The sequence below is a fragment of the Nothoprocta perdicaria genome, unplaced genomic scaffold (genome assembly GCF_003342845.1).
Source record: "Nothoprocta perdicaria isolate Ctin4 unplaced genomic scaffold, notPer1 scaffold_95, whole genome shotgun sequence".
Taxonomy (NCBI): domain Eukaryota; kingdom Metazoa; phylum Chordata; class Aves; order Tinamiformes; family Tinamidae; genus Nothoprocta; species Nothoprocta perdicaria.
The window spans coordinates 1,922,525-1,936,473 of record NW_020456254.1 but is presented as its reverse complement, the minus strand read 5'-3'; the positions used below and the strand labels follow the sequence as shown (position 1 = coordinate 1,936,473).

At 35.6% G+C, this 13,949-nt stretch overlaps 1 protein-coding gene across 1 annotated transcript in view; it reads left to right on the top strand.

Annotated features, from left to right (window-relative positions):
• PTPRN2 (protein tyrosine phosphatase, receptor type N2) overlaps positions 1–13,949 on the top strand; it is a 373,439-nt gene that overhangs the window by 10,357 nt on the left and 349,133 nt on the right. Inside the window, exons 2-5 of the mRNA XM_026053004.1 lie at positions 1,468–1,924; positions 8,725–8,979; positions 10,360–10,400; positions 11,994–12,373. Of these exons, the coding sequence (XP_025908789.1) occupies positions 1,501–1,924; positions 8,725–8,979; positions 10,360–10,400; positions 11,994–12,373 (1,100 nt within the window). The 5' untranslated portion in view covers positions 1,468–1,500. The remainder of the gene's footprint in view (positions 1–1,467; positions 1,925–8,724; positions 8,980–10,359; positions 10,401–11,993; positions 12,374–13,949) is intronic.

Genomic DNA, 13,949 nt, shown 5'->3' with positions numbered 1-13,949 from the left:
GCAAGTCACAGTTTGAAATCATGGAATGACCCTCCTCAGTCCTTTGAGGGAAAACAAACCTCTTGCAAATCAAAGGTGCAATAAAATCAGCTGTCTGTTTTCCAAAGGAATACATTTCTTTTTGAAGAAAAGTGAAATTATAGTTCATAAAATACACAATCAGATAAAATCTAACAATCTGTCTGTTTCTGTGTGAATTTTTATTCATCTTTGGAGCATCTTAAGGGCCTTATATATTTGATCTTTATAAAACTCAGTAGGAAATACACAAATAATGATTTTCTGGCCAAATTCTGGTTGCTTTCCTTTTGGATGTTAACTTCTTCTTGCTGGACATAGTTTGTTTGGCTTTCTGTGCTAATGTGTTCTGCTGCTGCTGTGAAGGTACGTGATCAGTGTGCTGTATTTTGTGGAGCTGAAATGTCCTCTATGAAGCCTCCCTTGTAGTAGTGCAGCTTGTAGGACTCTTTAACCAAGAGGCCACAACTGAAGTCTGGAAACTGTTCTTCAACATATGTACAGCATATGATGCACTTAGAGCAAATGCTCTCCCAGGGGAATTTAGAAGCTAACCAAGAATTTAATTAGAATATTTCTGTACACTGTAACTGTCTTAGCTGAAATTTGTATGCAGTAGGGAAAGTAGGAAAAGGCCTTTGGAAATCCTGTAGGAGGGCAAAACTGTTTTTTTAAAAAGATAAAATTCTGGCTTTGGACTGTGATCGTAACAAAAATGTTTCTACAATTTAATTGTAACAAATATGATACTACTTAATGAGTATTTTTTTAATAGGATAAATTTTAACTGGCAGTCAGACTTAGTCTACAAATCTAAATTTCATCAAAAAAATATATATATGAAAGGTCAGTGAGAAGAGTAGATCTGGTCTTGCCATGTTAGACTCCCAGCTAATGCAACATTAAAAATCTGAAAGTGAAAATCGAAACATCTAATGCTGGCCAAACAGTTTTAGTATTTTTTTAGCTAAAAAAATTAAGCAATTCAAAAACCTAGCAAATTATTGTTCTGTTTCTTTATACTATCAAAGGATATACTGATGAAAAATTTTATTTAGTGAAAAAATCAATTATTTGATTTTAAACAGAAAAAAAGATAGAAAAAAAATATTTCATACGCACAAAATTATTCTTAGGCTTCTCACCATTCTCTATAAAAGGACATTTTTGTTTTGAGTCTCTAGTTTGTAGTAAGTAACCCCAAGAAAAGTTATTCTCAGCAATCTAGTAAAAAGGAGAAAAAATTGATTTTACTTGATCTTCTTTGCCCAAAGGAATGCAAATAATGCATATATAGTTATAACCAACTTTGAATTTTATCATTCATATCATTCATTTATCATAATTATTTTTTTCTCATGATTGCTAAAACACAAAGAATTGTGTCCATGGTTCCTGCATAGCAGTAATCATTATAATATCTTTTTTCCTGCCTTTTCTCTTCTCTAGAGCTACATCTACAATGATCCCATTAGGTACTACATGAGTCAAAAGCCCAAAGAAAGTGCTCCTGCTTTGGCCCACACATCCACATCCCACCAACAACAGGCTGAAAATCTTCCTGGAAAGACCCTTAAGCAGCCGCTGCCGGACAAACTCCTACCAGAGTCAGAAATGGAGCTCGACCAAAATGCACTGATAGCCACCCTACACACGTACATCATGCAGAACCTGTCAGCACAGAGCAACGCCAAAAGCCCTCCCAGCAGGACTAAAGGGGCTCAGGTTTACGCTGGCAGGCTCTATCCTTCTCAAGTCAGTCATTCTGATGGCACTTTTACCAAAGCAAAAGCAGATTTTGAAATGAAGAGCCTGTTGCAGCCAAGACCTCCACCTGGAACGCTGGGACCAAGTTCAGAGATCCTGAACCAGAACAAACCAAAGGACCCTTTGAGCACAGTGGATGGTAAAGCTCATATTTATTTACTTAAACTAGTCTAAAATCTCCCTCATATTCACCGAGAATTTTTGAAAAAGACATAAATAGGCATTTTTATGTATCTCTTGCTATTGACATGTTCATTTTTTCTTCCAAAATGCTCACAGTAATTATGTTCATCATACTAACTGCTCTTTACTTACAAACATCTACCCACCTTCCATATGCATGCAGAAATACAGCTCTCCCTGTAACACCTATCACTTATATAACTCTTTATATTTTTGAAGTATTTTATAAACAATACATAATTATGGGAATATCTTTGCTGTCAAATCTGTTTTCTTGAAGGCATCCCACACCATATATAGATAAGATAGAACAACCTATTTTTTTCCCTTTTTAGGGATCATGTATTAAAATAAAAGTCAGCCAAAGAAATCAAAGCTGAAATAAAGTCTGGCACACAACACATAAAAAGTCTATCAATTATATGGATATGTGAACTTGCAGTAACACGAGAAGATGGGAGTTACAGCTAGCTTTCGCTGGGCAATGTGTAACAAACCATTTATCTGCTGGATTTTCATCTTTTTTTTGCTAATGCTACTTACCCATGACTAGATTTTGATTTCTTTTGTATATAATAGTTTGACAAATATTTGAATGAAGATGGTGTGTAACATCTCTTGGGATACTGTGATGCATTTCAAGTGCTGCTTTGTAAGTCAACATGAGTCTTCACGGCTGGGAATCATATAGAGTTTAGAAAATAACTCATTCCCTTTATTGTTTCTCTAAACTAACCTAGCTATTGATGTTATTCAAGTAGATCAGAATGCCTGAAAAATAAAATAATTGATCCTCAGACATTGCCAGGCAGCTACATCTGCTACAGTGTAGATAGCACCGTCCCGATCATCTAGATGATATGGAAGAGGGTTTCTTGGAATCCCTTCTGAAGTTAATATCATCCATAAAGTTTAGTGCTTGTTTGTTTGTCTATTTATTTATTTATTTATAATAAAACGCACAAAAATTCGAAGTTGCAGCAGAGGAAAAATAATGCATGCAATCTAAAGGGTGCTTGAAAGTGAAAGCATTCTTGGTATGGTGCCCAGAGATAACAGGTTTCAAGAAACGAGCTATAATGTAAAATCAAATCCAGGCGGCACTGCAAGTCTCTACCACAGGTTAGACAGTTTTGTTGCTAGACTCAAAATAAACTACGCACATGCTGGTTTCATTATCCTCCAGCTGTTCCACTTCACCTTTCCTGGTAGGAGCCAACAGGGAAAAAAATGCTTAACACTTAGAGGGAATAACATGTTTCACAATTCATTTGGTTGTGCTGCTTGGACTTCATGTGCATAAGGTGTCTTGTAGGAACATCTCCCGTTGCAATAGCTTTTAAATATCTTAAAATTATGAATTACTGGGAAGTGAATAGTATGGTTTGCTTTGCATTTTTGTGCCATTAAACAGTCACAAGGCAGTAGTGAGGACAGACACCAGTGCATACATAGTTTATAGTGGGAGCCTGTAGATTAATAATGAATTTGCCAGATTGTCTCGCTCTTCTCATTCTGTACCTGGTCTTGCTGCAAGCTCCCTGGCACTTTGGAGTTCTTCTGTGTTTGTGGGCTGTTCCTCTCCTGCGCTCCCCAAACCACAGGATGGTTCAATATTAGACAGCACACAAGGCAATCATGTGAGCTCCCAGCTCTGCTGCATGAAATTCAGGATTAAGAAGGAAAGCGAAGCTTGACTGGCAGAACAATCCAGAAGGTACTGAGCAGATTAGCACGGGAATTGCTGTGAAACAGCAGCAGGTAAATGAGTTAACAAGGCACCCTGAGGGAGAAATACAAGGGAAGGAAATCTGCAGCCATTTTTCTATCAGATTTGGAAACTATTACCTCTAGGAGAGCATGATGTGTGTGGATACTGCCTTTGTAGTCACTGTGCAGCAGTGGAAACATTAATCTGCCTTTTGCACCAGCCATATTTAGAGTTTGGCTCAGTTTTATCTTGAGCAATTTACCCTAATCTAATCATTTTTGATGTCTTAAATAGTGCAGAATGTATTTCTTAGCTGCTTTGGAAAGGCCACAAAATTAGTAATTCATTTTTTTGTTTGTTTTTACTTTCAATAGATAACAAACGTCTGCATTTATAGAGCAAAAATATTCCTGTATATCCTCTCTCTTGCCAATCTGTGGTCACCAGTCCAGGCAGTGCTCAGGACCTCCTGTTGTGGAGAGCTGATAGGTGGTCAATAGGCTGACGGGCTGGAAGCAGACAGCTCGCCCCTCGGGACTGCAGATCATACAGAAGGGCTGTACTGTGATTTCAGCAAAGTTTTATTCTTACTCCACCACTCCTCGCCGGGCAAACTGGCTTTGGCAGTTTCATCAGTGGAATATGCAGCTTGATTTAGGCACTGCGTGATAAATCTGTTTTCCTTTGCTAAGCAACTGTTCAAACTTAACAGGGTGAAATCTACTGGTAAAGTTGATATTACAAATTAGGTCATCTAAGATATATTTGTTTTTATTGTTATAGTAGCTATGAAAGGGAACTTGTCTTCTACATCCCAGAAGCTGGAGCTAAGGGAGAAATTTGGTTTACCATATAAGCTAACACGGTTGAGCATTAGCAGTTCTACTTAGAAGAGGATGGTGGGAGAGTAAAAAGACCATACTAGCTACACAGACATTCAAGTGTGCATGATCCTTAAGTGTGCTGTGCTTTTGCAATATCCACCTCTTTTTTATAATAATATTCTCTGATTTTAAGAAATCCCTAAGAAATATTTTAGGTTACCCAAAGGTGTTTGTAAATATAAATAAAAATGGTATTTCATTTTTTTCTTGTGTAATTCTTCCCCGCATCTCGCTTTCCATTTCCTTTGAGATTGAGAGTGCTTTGTTATCAACAATGAACCTGTGGAAGTGGAGTGGAGAGATAAGACTTTACTGAGATAATAGATATGGAGGAAAAAAAGTGAGTTTGGTAAAATGAAATGGAATTGAAATGACAAGGCTGTGTTGGCTGCCTGTTGTGCAGGAGCTCAGTAGTTGGTCTGACAGCTGGGTGCGATGCAACCCAAATGAGCAAACAAAAATCTGGTAGTGTTAAGTGAACACAGCTTGCTTACTTGTATAGGACCTGAAATAAAATTCTATATTCAAATTTTTCTTCAGATATTGAAGTAATGGCCAGTGACTGGCTTGAATAAAACTTTTTGAAAAACAATTAATGAAATATTTGAATACAACTCTAATGCAGAAGTTTCAAAGCAGCCTCTCTTGGCAGTCTGTTCCAGGGCTCTGTCACCCTCACTGTCAAGAAATTTTTCCTTAAGTTCCTGCAGAACTTTTGGTGCTTCAGTTTGTGGCCATTTCCTCTAGTTCTGTCAGTGGCCACCACTGAAGAGAGGCCAGCCCCCTCCTCCTCACTGCCTCCCTTGAGGTATTTATACACGCTGATCAGGTCCCCCCTCAGCCTCCTCTTCTCCAGGCTCAACAGGCCCAGCTCCCTCAGCCTTTGCTCATAGGGCAGATGTTCCAGGCCCCTGATCATCCTGGTAGCCCTGCGCTGGACTCTCTCCAGCAGCTCCACATCCCTCTTGTCCTGGGGAGCCCAGAACTGGACACAGTACAAAGTCAAAATATAATTCTCCGTCAAAAGATAAAAAATGTGGTTTTAATGATTGCTTCTCTTCTGAAGTTAAATAAATAAAAACATCTTCAAAAATATTTTAGGGAAGTAAGTAACCTTAAATCAGTCAGTGTTATGTAATATTTAGGAAACTCATCTTTAATGTGGGGAAACCATTCCCAAGGCTCTAAGCAATTGGCTGTATTAGATATTTTTTCCTTTGTCAAGAAGCAGTTTGTGATTTCTTACAAGCCTTTCATTCCTTACATAGATATTCTATATGGACATTCCATATTTACAATGAATTTAGAAATGAATTCTTGGATTGTACTAAAAAAAAAATTATTATCATTTGTAACTATTATGAGGACAGCTCAGTTTTTTTCCAAAATAATATTCAAGTTGATTGCAAAGCTTTCAAAATCTTGCTCATACATTGAATACTAACCTCTGCACATCAAGAGTTATTTGCATCAATAGATAAATAGCCAAAACTCTTGAAAAAATGAGTCAATGAAATCATTGTAGTTTTCCATTTCTTGTGGATTCACTGATGTCAGGTAATCAAACAGTGTTCCATGAATGTTTTCTCCTACTGTGATATGTCTTGCAAAATGTTTTATACATTGACTTGAAAAGTTTCAGGTTTCATTTGCAACTGATAACTATTCTGAGGGATTTTTTTTCCCCTTGCCTTTATCAGATCTGCTTCAACAGTCTAGGTTTTTCTATCTAAAGCCAGAAGTGATACCTAAACAGAGACAAGACTTTTGCAACAACCTAGGAACTCTGATATTTCCTGGAGCTTAATTTCCTGCATTGCTGCTGTGTGTTGCATCCGTTCCTAATGGCCATCATCCAGACAGGCTTCTTGAAAAAGTTTATTGAGCTCAGGTTGACAAAGTCTGATGAAAGCTTTTCCTCTAGTTTGAATCAATTTGCTCTTGCAGGTTTACTGATTATCTTTTTACTATATTATTAAATTTATAATGGGAGACAGATACAATGCAGTAAAATGTGGAAAGGAAAATATGCAGCCTGTGCAGTACAGTACTACTTACCTTTTGCCAAATTTCAGTCTTAATTCTTTTTGCCTCCAAATATATTGGCCTGAAGAGTTTGACATAGCTTTAAATTTAAGTTTTCAACTCTCTTCTTACTAAATCGAGTCTTTCAATTGTACAAAGCACTCTGCTACCACAGTCTTTGCTGGACGTCACAGTTTGAAAGAGCATTATAGATTTGACATCACTACATCTTTTTTACTAATATTTTACTAATATGAATTTGTTTAAAACTATGGTTTGTAAGGAAGTTTCAGAAGCATATATCCTCACCACTAGAATTTTATATCATCATCATGGTAGATTTTTAGAGGAAAGATGTATCCTTATGATCTGGTCAAACAAGTGCCTCCAAGACCACCTTCCCTTACATGTGGAAATCTTTTTCCAGTCACAGTGAAAGTGCTATTTAAGTTGCTTAGAATGTATTAGCTTGTACTGACTAAATAGTTTAGTGAAAACACTAGTTTAGTTGATTAATTATGGAGTAAATGGGAAGAAAATAATCTCTGCTCTGAGATGGCATCAAGAAGCTTGTGGTCATTTGCAGACACTAACTTCTGCTGCTAAACACCAGGAGACAGCAAAAAAAATGGTGGACATTTCCAAATTCCTAAATCTTTTCCAAATGAAAAGATTTTCATTTGGAAATCTTTTCATTTTCAAATGAAAAGATTTAGTCCTCTGCTCTTGCTCTCACAGATATTGAGTTGCTGTGTCTTTGGAGCAGAAGTATCTCTTTACTTTTTTTTCCCCTAGTACTGGGAGAAGCAAAATCTCCAGATCTTATCTTCCTTTTTCTAGAAATCCTTTCTCCTTTATATATCTACTTGTAAAGTCGCCTTTATGGTTTCCTGAAGACTAAGAGCGTGGTCCCAAAGGTGAATTGATGATAAACCTGCCACAGTGCATTAGAGAGGAATGTTACCAGAAGAGGAAAGGCTGCATATGGCCTTCTCAGTGCTTACATACACATTTCTACATTCAACGGAGATTTGAAAGCAGTGTATAACTCCATCAATGAATTTCATGTGCTTCCAATCTTTTATTCTTATGCAGTATTACATATTTGAAAGCGAGTTTGCTTGCATGCGTATATGGTAAATTAGTGATCAGTATGAAAAGGCGGAACAGAGGCATGCCTGAAAATGATTTTAACAAGTTAAACAAGTTTTCTCCAATGGAAATGAGGATGAGCCTTGTAAGCAATGTAGAGCGACACTAAAAGATATATGAAGATGGCTAAGTACCTTCCCTAAATAACATCTTTTAACCTATAATATATATTGTCCTTGAATTTTCTCATCTTTACAACTTATTTTTCACTTTTTTCTTAACTTTTTTTTTTTTCCTGACCGTATATGTGACATTTCATCAACATCCCAGCCTGGAATGTCATCTTACATTTCTTTCCTTAACCTGACAGATAAAGCATTCCCCTTCCATTCCATTTTGTTTATAGCTGGCAAATCAAACAGTATTTGGCAAAATTCTCATTTGAAAAAAAATAATATATATAGCCCAAGAGAAATCAATATGATTGATAAAATGGGTCCTTTACATATCCATATTTGAAATATTTCTAAGTGGAGAGAAGTATTCTGTTTAAAAGACAAAATACCTTTCTTTTCCTAAACAGTATACATCTTTGCACCCTATTAAAAAAATCCGGCAAAGAAACATGCTTACTAATGAATAATAGTGTTACTTATGTCAACATAGTGCATCTAAATAAATGTTGAGCTATCCTAGCTGTTGAATTCAGTATTTTGAGGCCTTTTGGACTAGGAAACCATGCTGTGCTTATAAATAAAAAGTGACAGTTTTATACTGATGTGTCCAGGACAGCTTGCTAGGTTGTATGCTGTACATCCCCCAGTGCCTGGCACAGGTTGGCCTTGTCATAAATTCAAAATCCTTTTATAATAATGTGGTTCCTGTAATGGCAATACCCAACTTCACTCTGCGCCAGTTCCTCAATGGGGGACGAAACAGTAAGGAAACTATATTTTTAGGAAAAATGGAAGATATCTATTGATAGAGGCATATGCACTTCTTGTATGCAGCTAAATCTTGTGCTTATGTTGTTTTATGATTCAGAAACACTTATTAAGGATGTATTGAAGAATCTGGAGAAACATCAGGTGCATGTGGAGAACCTGAGCTCTTTGGAACTGGATGAAATCGCTGATACTATTGCAGATGCAATTCAAGGTGTTGACATACAAGAAGAAAGGGAAGAGGATGCTGGAAAATCTAGAGAAGATGAAACAGGCAGAGAAAAGAAGAAAGGAGATGCACAAGGAAGGGCAGAAGTTCAGACTGGAATAATGAAGAACAATGTTAACATAGCAGGTATTAACTCAGAGAGCTAAATAAATCAAGACATAGATACACAATTTTTCCTTTCCTTTTTATTTCTTTTTATTTTTTTTTTACTAGTTTTAAAGGAGAAAGGAAGGAAATATTTCCATTTTTTTGTTTTTGTTTTTTTTTTATAAGGCTACAAAATTTAAATTTCATGTTTCCTTTTTACAGTGAATGCTTTATTTACCTGAAATCATCTGTTTGTGAAAGCTTGGTCTTCAAGGCTCGTAAACAAGATAAAACTACACACTCAATTACATTGAAAGAGGAATTGCTTTATGCTGTGTGGTCTTATTTCCTATTCTTGAAAATGAGATATTTAAACAAAATGATAATGAAAAATGGTTATATTTCAGAAATGTGTTTCAAAATATGTGAAAAATATCATGTGTTTTGCAGATAATCATTCTTTAATGTACCGTAATTACTTGCAGAAGAAAGTTTTAGACAGATGCGTATATAAAACAACTTATTTCCTTTTCCTACTGGAGAGCAAAGAGAATTATTATGGTTATTTCCTTCTGTTGGGACACAAATTTTCATGGCAATGCAAATTCAGAAGCTGCAGTAATTGCCATTAATGAGTCAACACTTAGCACAGTGGGACATAAGTTACAACTTACCCATTCTCTCTTTTAGGAATGTTGTATCAAAAACACCAAAACCATGTGAAATGTATGACAAAAAGTGCTATTTACATTACTGTCTTTTATTTCCTGTCAATAGTGGGAGAGTGATTGACAATAGCAATATACTGAAATCCTTATTGGTCAGGGGTATTCTGATTATTTAAATTGCTGATTCTGTCTGCAGATTGAAATGAGCGGTCATGTGGGTTTGTCTGTGAGAAATAAGACAGTTCATAAACTAAAAAGCCAAAGTTATTTAACTGAAGTTAATGACGTAACTTCCTATCATCACTATAGTTAAAATATAGCATATTTCTGGTATATAGATACAAATCCTCTTTTTCTACTAAAATGTGAGTGGTGTAGATCTTTTTTTTTTTTTTTTTGCTTAATGTAAATATGATGTCCTTTCTGCCAACTAGAATCACTTTATTGTTTTTGGGGGGTATTGACAAATGATGTGAAGATCAGCCACTTAATTAGCAAAATAACATTATTACATTGGCTCTTGCAGCACTATTTCTATTGATCTTGCATTAATTTTCTGTCTATGTAGAACTACAATAACCATAATGAATTATACTGTGCTCTTTCCTGTGCCCTTTCAGCTATAATGTCTTAATGTTTAAACTGCATTAAAAAGGCTGTCGTTACATATAATGCTGCCTATGAGCAGCATTTGTTTCATATATATGCATTTCTGTTATAATTATACCTATATGCTTTCCACATCCTACAGATAACGAAGTACATGAAGCCACTGCCAAAACTGATAAAGAGGTAGAGTACCAATATTTTAACAACAAAGCAAGTATTTCATCTCAATATATCAGTTTTATATAAAATAAGGATTAGAAGTACAGATCAAAATCTTAAAAATAATTTAATATTTTATGTGGGTATAATTCAATTTTATAGCATAAGCATATTGTTGATGCAATGAAAAATTGAAAGAAGATTTTTCTAATCCTTAACCAAAATATCTGTATCAATTAAAAAAAAGAGGATAAAAAGAAGAAGAAGAAGGAAAAAAGCTAGTCCTATTTATTTTTCCTTTATTTCAATTAAAGCTTTAATACATAGACAAAATCTACAACAGATCCCTAAGGTGAGACTTTTCCTCTTAGTGGATTTGGAGTGTTCAGACATTCCACTGAAAATACTTTTTTTCATCTCTCTCAGTTCTGGGCAATGCAAGCATCTTGCTCATGCAATCTCTCAGATTTTGAGAGGCAGATGAGTAAACACATTCCCTCTGAGAGTTCATTTGTATGGGAGGATTCAAAATTTCATTTTCATTCATGAGATCTGCTGATTTTTACTTTTTCACTGTCAAATCTGCAGTTAATTCTTCAGAATTGTGGAATATTAGACATACTTCAAAAGCTGTAGACCATACCCTCGGTGGTAACATCAACTTTGGAATTCTAATCCAAATTACATTTATAATATTCCTCATAAACTTTGATCCATATCTTACAGACTTATAGTCCTATATTTTGCCTTTTTATTTTTTGAGATCATTTTATCTTTCTGATTCTGGATTGCGTGGAGTAGAAATATCTCAAAGAAATGCTTTCAAAGACTAAATTGAAAAATCTCCTGCTATATACTCTGAAATAGCTACCCTGCAAGCTAGCCTAGACTGCAAGGCCCATAAATAAGCAAATCCTCTGATGATCACAGGCAAGGAAAACACAGAAATGGACACTCTGGCAGGAGTTGAAACTGCCCACATGAAAACTTCAGAGGAATGAAGCACTGCAGTCATAATTGTCCTATGGAGGATCCCATGCATAGATTTCTCAGTGACAGTTTTAATAGGGAATATGACAGAAAAGAATGTTGTAACACAGAGCACAGAGTCCATAAGCCATTATCTCCTCCCAAATGCCTAGCTGTAATGTGTTTTTAATCTACTTTTATATTCAGAAAATAGCAAATGAATTCTCTAGGGATGCATTTTGATTTTTGCTTATTTGCTCATTGTTTCAGTTTATTATAGTAATTGTATCGTATTTTTAACTTAGTGGATCAGTCACAAAGATTTTTTTCACAACTATTTCTAGAGATGAATAAGTGAAATATAGTTTGTCACCTAAGACCTGTTTCCTTTCCTATATTATAACTTACAAGACCCAGAAGAGAAGCATGTACTTCCAGTCCCAACTCTTAGGGACATTGATGGGTATCTGTATCATTTCTCCTTTTTATCAAATTATTTGATAGTAAAGTTTTATTCACATCCATACTCTCTCTGACATACAAATAAATACTGCATTGCAGTAAGGCTTCAAAGGATTAGATCCAGGTTTTGTTCTTCATAACTTTTCTGTGTTTAGTTTTACAAATACTAATATTCTTTTAATACAGGAGAAAACTGCAAAACTAGTTAACTTCTTGAATGAGAATGCATTACCTGAAAATATGCCTAAAGAACTTATACCTGAAGAGTCTACTAAGACAGAAACCAAGAAATCTGAAGATACTGACTCTCCCTCTTCTTCCTCAGAAGAAATAAATGCTGGTGTGGAAAACGTAAAAAGTGAGACTTTCTCAAGGGAACTGACAGCTGCAAAGAACACGGACTCTGACTCTAAAGAGCTGAGTGAGACCCGCTACTGGATGCAGACTGCTTTGATGAAGGATGAAAATCCCTATGAAGAGCTTCAGAAAAAGACAGGACATGACTTACAGCTTGAAGTGAAATCTTTCAAAGAGAATGACTATGGCTATATTGTGACAGCGAAAGAGTAAGTATAGCAACCAATTTGAATGGCATTTTCAAATGGAGAAAATATAAAGTGATTGCACCCAATAAAATATAAATGTAAAAGAGGAAAATGCCACAGGCCTAATTTTTAATACATCTGAAACTGTTTGCATCTAGTTCAGTACTTTGATGAAAATATAAGAAAGGAGTTCTGCTCTCTAACAGTTGCCTATTCTCCTGTATGGAAGATATTTAATTTGTAGACCTCACTCTCTATCTTCTTATGTTCCAGTGACCTTCCAATATGTCAGTAAGTGTGCTTATGGTTGGGATGTGGGCTTTAAATATTTGACTTGAAAGTAGCCTAAATATCAATGCCTGAGTCATTCTTTGAAAAAATGACACACAATAATAAAGCACAATATTTTTTCTGTAGATTCATTTTGATCTGAAAATAACACAAATAGGAATCCACACATCACATATGCAGCTAGTTGGAAAAGAAAGACCTAGTGATTTAAGGTCATGTCACTAATGAACTTGACATTTAATACTTTATTTTCAAAAGGCAGCTTTTTCCCCCTAGTGATGCACAATTTATCAAGGGAACATTTAGGTGTTTATGATGTGGGCACCATGACTTTCTCTTCCTTGCGCCAAGAGCAATATTACTTCTCATCTTGCCTGAGAAATTAGGAAATTCTAGTACAAGCTTACAAATCCCTGTACCATCCTATACTGCTTTACAATGCATGTGTCTGGGCACCAAAGAGGATGGCTTCTTGTTTGCCTTTTTCCATGGGATCTGGTGGGGGCAGATGGCATCAAGAAGAATGAATCACATTTACTGGGGAAGGATTTTAAAAAGTGCATGGAGGAGTAGGCATAAGAGAGTGAAAATGGAGGCCTGGCAGCCTGCAAATATGAGAGAGAGACAGATGCAGAGACAGAGACTTCTCAAAAATCAGGAAGCAAACAGTCCTTTCTTCAGAGATAACAGGAAAGAAGATTTTTTATATGGACTCATTGGCTTGCAGAAACTTTTGCATAATATTACATACATATTATATTTGCATATAATATTACATTAAAATCCTTGTATTGATGTTGTTTTTTGTTGTTTTAGCAGAAATAGTTCTAGTTCACCTTCTAAAGAAACTCAGATCTAGAGTTTAGAAAAGACCCTTTGGGAGTTTTGGAATATTAACTTTAAAGAGATTTCCAGTTGATTTAGGAGTCTTCTCACATTTATGTGACCTTACGTCTATCTATAGCTATTATTAATCATTATTTAATCTTCAAGTGCTTCAGATTTAATTAACTGGTTTTAAACTTGTTTTGTGGTCACATTAAATTGTTGATTTTCACTGACTGGTTCTTACAGCAGACTTCTCATTCTCAAGAATCTCTTTCTGATGAAAGCAGGAAGATTATTTAACAGGATGGTTATTTAACAGATTATTCTCCCACTCTTTTGTCTAGGCTATGTTCTCTCTTTGCAAAGGAAGCACTCAGGAGTTTCCTTCTAAGTCTGTCAGAAATTGGTGACAGTGCCTTACTAGGCCACTTCCTTTGGTTCCTGCCTGCAGATACTCTTTGAAGCAGTAGCAGCTAGT